This window comes from Haliaeetus leucocephalus, unplaced genomic scaffold (assembly GCF_000737465.1).
Source record: "Haliaeetus leucocephalus isolate CR32 unplaced genomic scaffold, Haliaeetus_leucocephalus-4.0 Scaffold0, whole genome shotgun sequence".
In the NCBI taxonomy this organism is placed as follows: Eukaryota; Metazoa; Chordata; class Aves; order Accipitriformes; family Accipitridae; genus Haliaeetus; species Haliaeetus leucocephalus.
The window spans coordinates 20417766-20432733 of NW_010972436.1; the positions used below are offsets into that span (position 1 = coordinate 20417766).

At 37.0% G+C, this 14968-nt stretch overlaps 1 protein-coding gene across 2 annotated transcripts in view; it reads right to left on the reverse strand.

Moving 5' to 3' along the window:
• The window catches only part of UBE3C (ubiquitin protein ligase E3C), an 80121-nt gene that overhangs the window by 64888 nt on the left and 265 nt on the right, over positions 1-14968 (reverse strand). Inside the window, exons 1-4 of one of the 2 annotated variants that reach the window (XM_010585836.1) lie at positions 14834-14968; positions 4656-4709; positions 1199-1273; positions 354-500 (exon numbers count right to left, since the gene is read on the reverse strand). The exon at positions 14834-14968 is cut by the window's right edge and continues 265 nt beyond it. In XM_010585836.1, the coding sequence (XP_010584138.1) occupies positions 354-500; positions 1199-1273; positions 4656-4709; positions 14834-14899 (342 nt within the window). In that variant the 5' untranslated portion in view covers positions 14900-14968. The remainder of the gene's footprint in view (positions 1-353; positions 501-1198; positions 1274-4655; positions 4710-14833) is intronic. The other variant, XM_010585842.1, reaches the window with a different exon arrangement.

Genomic DNA, 14968 nt, shown 5'->3' on the forward strand with positions numbered 1-14968 from the left:
CAAATACCTTAAGAATGACCAGAGAGCTAAGTGGAAAATATTGTTTAAAAATTAAATTCTAATAGAAGCATATTATTTTTAATAAACTACTGTGAATAATACACACAGGATTTTTCAAGGCTTCATTTCATAAATTTTGTGTGTGTGTGTGCACATATAAAATCTAATTTTAAGTTATTCTGCCTAAATGAAAAACAGCAGAGTGCAAGCCAGCAAAAGCCAGAATTCTTAAATTAATTTACTGAAGTGGTCAAAGCCTTTTTTGCATCCCTTCAAAATCTTTTAAGTGAAAGAGTACTTTAAAAGTGCATGAAATAAAAGTACTATGGATCAAAGTAGGTAACAGTACTCACCAAACGCTTAGAATCCTCATTCTGTCTATAGAAAAAGAGCAACTGACGAACTAAAAGAGTCAAATTGGCTCCATTAGTAGTGGAAAAGGTTCCTCCAGACTGGGCCAAATCAGCACAGTGATCAAATTCACTTCTTTGGATAGAGTACTTAAAAATAAGACATGCATCAATATATCAATAATGGTTATGATGTAAAATAGAGATGCAAAATTTCAAAAACTTCATTTCAGCTCCCCATCCGAGGTGGTTGCAAAGTAGTAAAATGGATATAACACATATTTGTTAAGAGATCAAAACATACACACAATATCATAGTTAGAGCCATAACTGCTTTCTGTAATTCAGGAAATACACATTGCAACAAATTTGTTGCTTTTCAAGTAAAGAATATCACATCAAACATTTTCACCTAGTTTAAAATCGCTAATGTTTATTAAGTAAACAGATACAACTCATTCTTAAAATAATCCACCCAACAGCAGCTTAGAAAGAACATCTTTTTGACTCAAACTACCACCTTAGCCATAACAAAAAAAAAAAGTTCCACTGGTGTGTGAAAGCTGCTAATACCTAACTGTTTTCATTTGCTTTGTCAGCTCAAAAAAACATTGTGTAATCCCACTGAAGTCCACTGGCACAGACATGCTTTGCAGAATAAATGTCCATCTACTAAAATATTGAGGTTCAAATGAAAATGTCAAGAGGAAAAAAGAACTTCCACTTTGTGGGCACACACAGTACTCAAGAAGATGAAGATTTTTTTCAATGGAATTATTTATTACTAGAAAGTCTCATTTGCAGCAAAACTGTTTTACATCTTTCTAAATAAATAAATAAGTACATACTTGATGTTTTCTGTCTCTGTACCCTCTTACAAATGACTGGATTATTATTGCATTTTTCAGCCTCCGCCTTTCTTCCTGTAAAACAAAGAAAGAAAACTGAAATCAACATTGTGGAACTGACTCTAATTTCTACCGTTTTATGAAATATATTTGTATACAAAAGGAATTTTTTTAAATTAGAATTAAGCACTAATCATCAGTAAAATAAAGTGTTTGAAGGTTTGCATTCAATACACATAAATCAGGGAGCAAGCTTTTTATGTTTTTAAGTGTAAATTTACCACTAAGATATTGCAAAAGAATTTTTAATACTCAATAAGTATGTAATACTACAGAAATCAAAATAAACACATTCGCATTTTATTAGACAAAGTCTTAATACTAAAATGTTGAAGAATTCATCAAACTCAATGACACCCTTCCTCTTTCTGCACAGATCAGCTAACACTGAAGACCCACTTATTTGCTTCCATTCAAATAATATATCAGTATTATGAGGCTGGTGCAGTTTAAACGTGGGAAAAAAAACCACAAACCAAAAAAAAAATCCATTATTTGGACACAATACTGCAGTAAAAGGAAAATGAGCCTTAATGCTTTAAGCCCAGGAGCACAATATGGAAATTAATAAGAATTCTTGCTCTCTCCTTCAAAACAGACATGTAAAGCGAGTCATTTTATGGTGTCTTCCTCAGTAGCTAGAAAGAGTAGTTAAAACCATCCTCTGCAATGGCTCACTTTCTGAGGAACTGAAAGCCAGCTTGCTTAAGGTACTATGGAAAGAGCACTCTGAGTCCCCTGACAACACACACTCCCAGCATATCCCATCACAATGAACATCCAAGGGAAGTGGCTACTGTAATTAGGTTTCTAATAATGTCCATATAGTTTCTTACGGGATGAAAGAGGGAAGTAAATAAAATAGTTGCTTATGAACCTACAGCTACAAAGCAGTCGTTGAGGAAAGGAAAGTACGAAGACCAAGAGTAAAAATGAGAGAAGCCTGCTTTGAGAAGAGAAACTTTAACCTAATCAATCCTTGAACTATAACGAGCCCATAATTCTGAGGGCCACCAAGCAAAACAAAATACCAAAATGTTTTTATAAATTTCATTAAAATACATTTGGGAAAGTTCACATAAACGTTCAACTCACAAAACCTTGATTTCTAATTTATTGTCCCATAAAGACACATCCAACTTCAGAACTTAACCTGAACTGACCAGAGAAACACCAGATGAAATTGCTATCCAATGTCTATTTTATTTTTCTTGGAAACCCCAGTTCCTAAAGCAATTTCTCTGAATAAGCATATACTTGAAAGACTCTGATTACCTCTAGAGCGCGGACCAAGATCAAAATTTTGATAGGCCAAAGGATATTTTTCTCTCCAAAGTATCTAACAGTAAAAGTGCAAAGTATGGGGGCAAGCCAGAGAGAGTTTCAATCACAGAGAGGCACTGCCTCTTCATAATCATAATGTAATGCTTGACTAAAAAGTAGGTATCTTCTCCTTTTCTCTAGGTACAGGTTTTATCCTAGAATACATAACTGTCAATTAGCGACCCTTAATTGCCAAGGTTTTAAGTCTGAGGTCACTGCTAAGATTCTGCTACAGGCATTTTTTTAAAAGCCATAACTGATTTTATTCTCAGAGGAGTCATTCATTTTGTGAGAATCTGATATATGTCACAGAAAATTGTTGTGTGTATGTGTGTACATATACAGATATGAGTATATGACTTTGCATCAGCTTTGCAGCAGACAGAATTAAGCAACTGAATGGGTTATTTTGATATATGGCAAAAAGTTTATGAAGTGCTGTCGTGGTTTAACTCCAGCCAGCAACTCAGCAACATGCAGCCGCTCACTCACTCCTCCCCCCCACCCAGTGGGATGGGGGAGAAAATCAGGAAAAGAAGTAAAACTCATGGGTTGAGATAAGAACAGTTTAATAGAACAGAAAAGAAGAAACTAATAATGATAATGGTAACACTAATAAAATTACAACAGTAGTAATAAAAGGACTGGAATATACAAATGACGCACAGTGCAACCGCTCACCACCTGCCAATCGATCGATGCCCAGCTAGTCCCCGAGCGGCGATCCCCCCGCCCCCACTCCGCCCAGTTCCCATACTAGATGTGATGTCCCATGTTACGGAATACCCCGTTGGCCAGTTTGGGTCAGCTGCCCTGGCTATGTCCCATCCCAACTTCTTGTGCCCCTCCAGCCTTCTTGCTCGCTGGGCATGAGAAGCTGAAAAATCCTTGACTATAGTCTAAACACTACTGAGCAACAACTGAAAACATCAGTGTTATCAACATTCTGCTCATACTGAACTCAAAACATAGCACTGTACCAGCTACTAGGAAGAAAATTAACCCTATCCCAGCTGAAACCAGGACAAGCGCAAAAAAGTCTTTTTGCATATGTTGGTAAGGACTCACTGATCATAAATTTGATTCGTAACAGAGCATTGTGAACTAACTGGTGAAATCCTAGTAACTTCCTAGTAAAGTTGGTCTGTAATTATACATCCAGATTGGAAAGGAAAAAAAAGCAGTATCTGTCCTCAGAAACAGAGGAGCCACTGCAGAACTTCTAGTTAATCTAGCAAGGGTCAAACACATCTTTAATGGCCAAATAGCTATGCTTTCTAACACAGTTATACTTTTTACATCATTTTTAAGACCAAAATTTTTTTTCAACTCATATCTGGGAGGGAATGACAACATGAACATATTCACTTTAAATCCATACTACCAAATTTTGTTTTCGTGATGACACATACATTCAAGTTTCAAAACTGGCGTGTTTTCCTTTCATTGCCTATTTCTCCTTTGCGTTATTCCAGACTGAATTATCCATGGCAGTAAACTTCCATCACAAACCAGTATAAGGCTTCCTAAAGCCTCACACATCAGCTTCTCATTGGTCCTCAATTATCAGGTGATTTCAAAGCACTTTAGGATGCATTCAAGTATCACTCTTCTGATTTTACCTTCACAGAACTGAGGCACACATTGGGGAAGTTAATTACTGCAGGTCATCCAAGAAACCATAGCAGAACCAGGAAGAGAAGACAGTTTGCTGAGACCAAACCATAGTAACAGATTATCGACAAGCCAAAAAATGCAATTTGCTAGCCAAATACCTATCTCTTCTCAACAAAGACTAGAATCAATGAGTACCAAAATAAAAGGAAAAATTCCCTTTGCACCTAGCACATGCTTAATTACCTTCTTTTGAGATGAAAATCACTTCTGGGAAGCACCTTAAAAGCAGTCAAACAGTTTATCAATTCTAGTATACTGGAAGACTATACAGAACTTGCAAACTGAAACAAAACATTCCTTAACTAAGTACAACTGCAGCAGAAGTACTTTGGACTGTAAATGTTAATACATCAAAGAAAAATCCAGTGCGCATGCAAATGCTTACAGTCTACTTTACCTCTCGTTTTCTCCTTTCTTCCTGAGTACGATGCAGGAGAGAAGCCTTTTCTTCCTGTAAGGCACAAATAAAGATACTATTGCATTTTCATTCAAACACGATTCAAATGTGTTCATGATATTTAATACAGACTTCACTTTGGGGATTGTTCATAATATGTAATACGTAAAACACCGGAGAAAAGTAAGCGTTAATCATTTTCCGCGCTTACAAATACATGCAATTCAACCCTCTCAAAAGCACAGTGATGGAGGAAAGCTATGTAAAAAGAAAAGGGACAGGCAAACAGCAGCAAACTATACTGATCCCTGTCCAGGTTTGTGTTCTCAGCATCCCAGTAATCTAGGCAAACACCATCCATTTACAAATGGGGGAGCTGAAACATAATAGGGTCCCAATCCTACCAGGTAATACCAAATGTTTATCGAGTGTTTTCCTTGCTTGGAGTGTATGCAAGTCATTGGCCCAGGTGCGTACAGCAAGTTGTGGCATGTTCAAAGCAATCACATACTGTTCCAAAGCCCCATGCTTTTGTCTAACTTGCAAAAAAGCATTAAGCTCTTATATTTACTTATCCTTTTCCTCAAAACGTGCCCAGAAAGGATGTCAAAACAGACTTATGTAACATAAATGGAAGGAATTTTTTCTTTTAAAATTTTGAACTCTTCACCCAAATTAAGGCTACAAACTGAAACTTTCAGGACAGTGATCTCTCCAATACAGAAAAAGAAAAGAATGCTAAAGTATTCATGAGGCCTCTAAAGAACAATACCATTACAATAGAAAACCTGTGCATTAGCTTTTAAACCACAATCTTAAATCAGTACACATAGATTACAAAATATAAACAAAGATTTATTTATTTGCAAGAATCTCTCACTGGATGGTTCTGTGTAGTTTCCAAGGAAATACACAAAATAATTCCTTTTTGATGCAGAGTATTCAGCTCCCATTGCAGACAATAAGAGTTGAAAGTATCCTGGCACCAGTCTAAAACAGACAATAGATTTAAGGAAACCATTTTCTTTTTTTGCCTCTAGGACACATGTAACTACTTCCTTTTTCTCCCTATGCCCGAATAATACACACTCAAGCTGAAAATGTATTGTAACTGAATACATAAAAATAAATTTGAAGTTGGCAAACAAATGTTTACAAAATATTTAACCACATCTAAAACAACCATGCTGGAATATTTTCAATGTCTATATGCAGATACAAAAACTGAGGGCAAAACTGTTCTGCATTTTTCTTTTTTGACAATACAGAGGAAGCAAGGTCATGATTCTCCTAGTTTCTTCAGGATGGAATATACTTTAACGCAGACCACCAAGAGAGAATGAAAAAAGAAAAACATAGATGCAAAAGGGGAATTTAAAACTGGGTTTGTATTTCAGATCATTTACTGGAGCAAGCATAAAGAAAAAAAATCCCACAAGAAGGTTAACCATCTTTTCCTCTAAAGACAGTATTTATGGCCAAAGACACCACTAACTACAGCTATTGCCCTCTAAGGACAGGTTTTTTTCCATGTGTTAAACACAGTATAAACAAATCATACCAAAATCCATACATAAGATGATGTATCTCCACTCAAGCAATAGGAAAGGCTCCAGGTCTGCTTGGTAACATGAGGCAATGTACTAAATTAAGAAATAGCCAACAAATGGCTTAAAGTTTCAAGACTTTTTTTAACAATTACTTCTTTTTCAACAGCTGATACCCAATGCATTAAAGAAGTTAGTAAAATGTTCCTATTTAGAAGTGATCAGAGTGACATCTCTTCAATACGCTTGGACAGTTTCATTCTGCAGGCAGCACCATGCAGAGAGCATTTCTGCTTAGAAGCAGTGTTGGTGAATTAGTCCTTACACTTCAGAGCAGACTGAAAGAAAAAGCAAAATAACATACAGAAAATGGAAGACAAATTGCTACGTGAGTGGAGAAGAGAATCATACCAAAAAAAATACAAACACACTAAATGCAAGGGATTAGTAGATAAAGGAAAATAAGTGGCCAGAGGGTTTATCAAAAACAAGTAATTTTAAGTATTTGGAGAGGGAGGGAGATATAGGAGGATAGCGTATCCTCACTTAGTGTATCACCAGCTTTGCATTGATCAGGAATGAAGTCTCTTTAAATCAATTCACTTTGACTAATAACTTAAAAGTTTTGGTTTTTTTTAAAAATGTCACATACTTGCTTTGAGTATTTGTAAGGAAAAACACCAACTTGCTAAAGTATAAATAAAGTACAATAGAGGAACTGTCTTAAGACAAAGAATAAAATATTCAGGTAAGTACATCCCACCTTTAAAAAATTATTATGGGTCAAATAATACTGTTGTTCACAAGACACACATAGATCAGAAACATAAAGGAATAGAATCATAACTATGAATAAAGAATATTTTTAAATTAAATGCAAGAAAAATATAACTCCTTCAGAGTTACTCAACCCAACTGGAATACATTGTCTCTTCAGAAATTAAAAAGTAACAGTAAATACGCAATAGAAAATAAACCTGCTGTGGGAAAGAGACGAAAAGAACCATGAAAAAAATCTTCTTCATGTACAACGGGCATTCTAACAAAATTACTTCTTAAGGACAGCTAACTGCACAGTCATCTCTGAAATCCTCCCTGCCTTGCCTCTTAATAAACAGCACAATGAAAAAGAGCTAAATTCAGTAGCTGTTGCTCTGTGGCTGGTTGTGAATGTCAACAGCATTAAGATAAGTGATGTACATTTGACATCTATACGGTCATGTGACTGCTGACAGCTACAGCAGCTGTTCCACCACCTCCTCCTGCCTACCTACAGCCAGAGCTACCCACAGTAGAGATCGTCTGACAGTAACTTCCAAAGATCACACCTAGCTCATTCCTACTCCCAGTCTTCCTTGCCTCTCTTCTGTGAGGATCATGCTATCCTCTTTCTTCACCTGCCAGACAGGCAGACGTCAGGTATCAAGTCTACCTATTACGGTAGGCAGACATTTTAGCAGGAATGAAGCATCAGCTTGTCTTGAAACCTTCAACCCTAACTCAAAAGGAGCAAAAAGACATGTACTGAATCAAATTCTCAACACTTTCTATGATGTAGTCTTCTTTCTTCAGGAGCCTGACCTCCAAAGCGCAGAACAGGGAATACACTGTGTGTTTCATGCAATGTTTACTGTATGACTTGCAGTCCCTTTCCTGTCTGCTCCTTCCCCCAACAGAAGATACTGGTAAAGACAACCAACCTCAGGCTCTAACACGCAAGCTGCAGGACCATGAAAAGCCTTATTTCAGAAGTTTTCTTCACCATATATGCAAGGCATGACACAAAGAAACAAGCAAGCAAAGCAGCAGTATGTGACAGCAAAACACAATGTGACATTATGGATGATGACTCAAAGAGTAAGACAGAAGGGGAAAAGAGGCAAAAACAAAGAAACAGATGGAGGACAGTATACAAAAAGGACAGCTTGTGACTACCATCAAAGAAATGTTAAGTAATATTTGAAATGTTAATTTATACATCAGGATAAAACTCCTATGTACCGTATTGTTCATCAGAGCAAAGCTGAAAGTCGCACCACCACTGTAACAGACCAGGTGATGAGAACAGCCACATCCAAGAGTGTAATATTGTCAATGTCAGTGCTTCAAAAACTCCAATTAAATACATAATAAAAGAAAAATTTGAATTAAAACTACTTTCTTGTCCTCATTTTGCTGAAATACACTCCTAGTTGGAAAAGTATGTTTACACAACTCCTAGTCTTTATGTATCCTAGACAAAGACTGAGTAACATAAACAAATATACTAATTATGATTATTTTTGTCCTGCATTTTAACATTTTGCATTGAGACTGATAATAAACTTTCAACCCTCTTGGCTCAAAATTCAGGTTCAGAAAAAAAAAGTATATATAATTAAACTTTTTCAAATACTTCTATTATTTGTTGACTTTTAAAATCTGAACTTGAACACTGCTGGACAGTCATGTTAACAAAGCTATCTTAGCTCCACGCAAGTAAATTTAAAACCTAAATATGCTAGATGCAAAGGTGAAACTGAGTAATTATTTTCAGGTGCTGTCTAAACACTGAGCACACAAAAAAAACCCAACAAAAAATACACTGACACAAAAAATTAAATATTATTAATAAATGTTTGAGATTTATTTGTAAACCACAGGAGTTTATTTTCTTTCTTTAGTTGAGAATGCTATTCTATTTAACATTACAATAAGACCATACAAAGTACAAGGCATGACTTCTAGGAAATTTTCATGTATAAACAAATAAGCACTTGATCTTTTAACTTCTAGGGACAATTATAAGATCTTGTATGGTTTTCATCTACAAAATCCAGGAATTTGCATCTTTTTTCTTTCCTTAAAATGAGGAACGCGACTTCTCAGCTGAATTTAGCTTGAACCACATATAAATCAGTAACAACTTGCAAAGCAAATGAAGTGAGCGAAGTAATTTATAGAATAAAATTCCTTTCAACAAGTATTTAATAAGTCCAACAAATAAAAGGAAGATTTTGTAGCATTGATTTGTAGAGAACAAAGGTGGACACTGGGAGACATCCCCCTCCAAAGTGGTTCTCAACAATGTTTCTAGTGCCCAACATTATTTTAGATAGGATAAACTGCACTTCAGTTGTTCTTTCTGAATATTAAAACAATTAGCATTTTAAAAGACTCACAATGTCTTGAACTGAACCTCTACAATTCAAATTCCATCGGACTCCTCAGCCAGCCTGAGTAAAACACATTCAGCAGCTTGAAAAATTCTGCTTTAAAACAGTTTGTGACTCTTCACATCTCTGATTATTTACATCATTATTAAGTTTATATGTAGAAAAGACCATCTTCCAGTAGAAGGTATTTTAAAGTACTTAAAATAGGACCAGGAAGAGGCATTTGGCCAGGGAAAGCCTGGCCTCACTGAAACCAATGTCACAGTGCTTGCTAGAAAACATCAGCATTTTAGCTCAAATTTTACTGCAGTGAGTATCTGGAACCACTTTTATCACAGTAGCTAGAAAGCCACACACAGTGGAACCAGGACCTCACTGGAGGCTCTAGAGGGCATGTGAAATGCAAACAAGTTGTTTTTAAATTTACTCTCAGTTTGTCTCTGTTACAATTTTTAAGATGTATATTGTACACGTCATTGTAGTTGAGTGACTTTTCATCTTCTCAGAAACATGCAGGAAAAAATATATCTGTAAAAGCAGAAATTTTTGGTTTGAATTTGAGAAAATAGCACATAACTGAAAATAACAGTGTAATGACTGCTGTCAGCTAACTACAACTCCATCGTTCATAGCTTCCTTTCAAATGAGGAGAATTTTAAATGTCACCGAGAGGGAAAAAATCCACAAGAATCCAGTATGCATTAATTATATAGTTTCCTACTGACAGACAGTCATTATTTTACAACATGATGGTCTCATCGTATTTCCACGCCACAGATCTGAAATTCAAAGAGCACTTCAAGACTTAGGCTTTGACATTTCAATGTTCTGGACAAAACACAGTTGTGACTCAGAATGAGGTATGTACTTGCATAAGGATCTATGCCATGTGCCTTATGGGACAAAGGTCTTACGGAGCAAAGCACTGCAATTCTTTCCCACCATTCAAATATAAAATGTAAATTTGTAATTGCAGTCTAGAAATCCTGTACTATAAATCCCTAGCATCATTTCATTTCCGTTACCAGCTGGTGTATGTTCAAGTAAGATACAGTAAAACAGTAATTCTTCCTGCCTGAAATTATTAACAACTTTAAACAAAACTGTTTTTTAAATCTGTTCCATTGTTACTTAAATCCTATAGACATCTATCACCATAAGCAATCCCAACCTGTGCAGACCTCTCGATACACTGGCAATCTTGCAGCCTACTGTTTTTAAATCATTAATTTTTATTCCACAAGAAGTTACTTCATGCATAGAATACAGACAACAAAGCACAAACAAGGTGGTTCTGGAGTTCCACCTCTGCACTTCAGCTGTGAGCAGGGGGAAAAATATACAGGAATATAATGCTTAATGTTGTGCTATTAAGTTAAGAAAGCATATCAGTAACTACTAAAATAAAATATAAACAAGCTTTGTAAATTGAAAATCTCTGATTTTTGAAAATGCCCATATTAAAAGAAATTAGACAGACTTTTTAAAATACAGATGGAGTCGTCACTGTTTGTTCATTAGTAATCTTCCATGTCTTCCACAAAAACAAAACCAAAAACCGAAAAGAAACTCAGTGAAGTTGGTTTCACTTTCATGACAGTGCTAACTCATCTGTATCACAAATTCCTGAAAAGGAAGATTTTTTTAAAGCCATCTCATACTGCATTGTAATTTTAAAATACCCTGTTTTAAACAGTCTTGGGATTTATAAAAGCATGTTTTAGATCTCTCAAGTGATACTGTAAATTTGACTTCATAATATTCTTTTAACCATTTTTCCTATTAAAGGTTTACAAGTTGTCATTAATACATTTCACAACCTAAACGAATAATGTGGAGCTACAGAGCCCCTTGTACATCTCAGCACAGGCATGGGGATCCCCCTGCATGGATGTACTAAAGAATAATACAAGGTACCTGTTCTTAACACTGATCAACTTATTATAAAGGAACACTAGGCCCAACTGTACCAAATGAAGCTGATGTGGTTAAACAGATTCTGCACTATGCTACCAGGAGTCCAACTTCATGATAAAATGAGTGAAACCTGCCAGCTGCCACCAGAAGGCATGGTGACACTCCACCTATATGAGACGCAAAGGATGGGGTGGGAACCACCCAGGTGAAGGACCAGATGTTTCAGTCCACTGCGCAGTTAGGTTGGGCTAGTTCAATTTGAACTGCACCCCAAACTAACTCTTTAGACACACCCCTTTTTTCCTGCCTGACACACCACAGAAATTCAGCCACAACCTTTTAGGCAACAATTACTGTCCTGTACAAAAAGTCCGTGAATAAGTCAAGACATTCCCATATTGAACTCCAATAACAACATTCATTTTTGGAAGCTATTTTACTTCAGAAGTAAAAAAATATGCTTTGCCGGTTACAATTAAAACTAAATCTGAAAATATCTTTTGAATAAAGCAGGGAATCATGTTTTGAGGGTAACAATAAGCAAACCCAAAAATTTAAAAAAAAAAACACCCACAAAAATTAACTTATCACATTGTAAATAAAATACAGTATCTACACCCTCAAACACATATAAAACTAATGCAAATAGTCCAAATTAATCAGCAGATTTTTGAAAGTAGATACTGAGGGAAAAGTCCAAACACTGACAATACCATCTATATTTTTACACTTTATTACGTACAATGCAATATTAAAACGTTACAATAATATTCTGAAAGGATCAGTCACAGGGAGAGTTGAGAACATTAATTTTGCAACCCAGGATTTTAACAAAAATAAGTGATACTTAAATACTACTTTTTTTGGCAAAAGGTTTGGTTGAAGTGCCTCTCTATAGCATCCGCAGTTCAGACCATCATAATGCACATCAACGTAAGATGCAACCAGTATAAAAACAAACCTGAAGCTCTCTGCTTTTGTAATTCAAAAATGCCATAAAAGTTAGCGGTGAGAAAGCACACTATATTCAGTACCTTTCTAACTGCCATGAGTCCCCAACTACACTCCCATCATTGTGCCTATACTGGTAGGCATTATTGACATCAACCCCTCATAAGGCCTAAGGAAACACTACAGACATACATGTCAATCAGTATCAGACAAGGTATCGACACATGACCCATGACCAACACAGTTATTGTTTGCAGCTGCAGTTATGTTAGCAAAACCATACTTTTAATAGTCAGTTTTGTTGATCGTTTATTTTGCTGTAGTTGTATCCACATCAGAAAGACTCTGCTGGCATCTTTAGCACTGACTAGCTCCTCAAACTGGAGTCCCTGCTTTCATACTGGGAGAGTTTTGCTAATGTAGCCATACAGGTGCAACAACACTTGGGAAGCTTCCCCAAATTCGGTAGAGAGTTATTCTTAGCATTAAGCAGCCTGCACGCAGATTCTACCAGTATTTCTGAGTTGTGCTTTATTCCACCAAAGGAATCAAAACAGGCAGTACTAAGCATCCAGCTAATAGAGCATCACAGAGGTGCAGGGTTGGAAACGCACCGTATCTTTCTAAAATTACACACATTTTGGAGGGCAAGGGGGTTTGTCAAAGAACAATTTTTTTCTTCCATGTGCACAAAAAGCTGAAAGGAAACATTTTACAAATCAGCCTTCTGTAAAACCAAAGCCTATAGGTATGAGAAACATGATCCCAAGGAGCCTGTGACGTGAGATAATGAGAAGCTCATGAAACCCATGTAAACACTTGACACACCAATCTGTGCTGTAGTATGCTTACACAGAAGTTCAGCTACACTGCATTTTTAGAAGTAACTTAGTACTGTTTAAAAAAATTCTTTCATTAGTACTCTACACAGTTTCTGAAAATAAGCAGCTATTTCAAGGGCATTCTACAGTGTCCATATAACCATGACGTCCAAGGCTGCGACTAACTGATTTGCGTTGACACAGCACAAGCACTTCACGGTACCAATGTAAGATCATGAAATCTGTGGACCAGTCAGCATCAATCTGATCATGAAATACCACCTCTGTATTGGACTGAGTGAAGGTTATGCATCAATTTCATTTTCCACTTCCTTTACCTTTTAATATTTGCCCTTGGAGATGTGTACCTGTATAACATTAACAAATTTGTCCCATATAATTAAAATAGATAGAAATCTGCTGAATTTTCATGACAAAATCAGTAGGTGTAAAAGAAGATATTATGACAGTTGTTTATTTCTGTAGAAGGAAACATGTTGTGCAAGTAACACTATTAGCAAGTCACTGTCAAAAGTTGCAAAGTACCTAAAGTGTACAGCTGAGGACCAGGGCATGTTCTGCCAATTCCTGCTTCATCTGGGGAATATTTATGGCATTTCTGACTGATGTAATGCCATTGTATGTAGTCTGATGAACAGAAACGTCTTAAGATAAACAGAAGATTATTCAGATGAAAAGCTGCACAATTTAAATACAGTTCTGCTACACGTTCTCTTTAATGAATTATGTAAGACAATACACCAAAACGCAAACTTCACTGTGATTTTAATATCACATGGTACAGTATTTTAGCCCAAGTTTTCTAACTGTATTGCCAAACCTTAGAAGTTTCAGAGAACCAAACTTGCTTACAGTGCACAATAACAAAAACTTAAGAATTATTTTCACCCCTATGAAGATTCAAAAATACTAATGAAAACTCTCAGTAGCTTCCCACACAATCATGTCCAATGACAACACGGGGAATCAGTATTTTAGCAATGAATTAAAGTGACCCTTACAAATCAGGCCACTTCTAAAAACACTGTCCCTTTTCTTGTTCTTTGGTAGTTCTATGCCCCTCAGTGCCTGACTAAACCTTTGACCACCCTATCCAATCAGCAAGATCCAAATGAACCATTTCTTTTCCATCAATAAATACAAGGACATTCAATAGCCTGGTACAGCAGACAATTAACTACTACTCACCCTGCACACGACAAATTGACTGAAAAGCTGAACCTGTGTCCCGGCAACCCCCCCACTCACGTGAATGAAGCCTCCCCCAGCAATTTGCATTGATCTCGAGTTGTGTAAGGCTGTTCCCCCCCACCTCTCCAGCGAGGTGGGCCCACGCAAGACTTTCCCTTTGGACAGAAATGACAAGAGGTCTCCGAGTCCTTCCCTCCTTCACCCCGGGAGCCCTAGAGACGAGCTGCTCGGGAGGTGCTACCAGCCACAACAAACCGGATTGCTTGCAGGGGGGACGAGCTAAGGAGACATTTCCTCGCTTCCCACAATTCTTACTACACTACAAGCCTGGGAGGGTGTGTGTGGCCTGATTTAAAGGAAGGAAAAGAAAAAAAAAACAACACAGAGCCACGGAGATCAGAGATAAACACATCATCGGGAGGGGAGGATTTCTTCGCTCTATTAAACCTTAGTCATAGCTGCTCCCATTTTTGAAGGCCCAACGGTAAAAATAACGATAATACAAGAAGGGAAGGCGGGCGGGGGGACGAGGGAAACCGACACAGACGCGGAGACAGACAGGCGCCGTTTCTTACCTTCCTACTCGCTCCTCCGAGAGACACCTTGGGCCTTGTTTTGAAATCCCCTTCAAAGCTAAACATGTTTACAGCTTACCCCATCTAGAGCGGGGTCCGCCACACCCCCCCCCCTCGAGCTGACCCCGCAAAGGG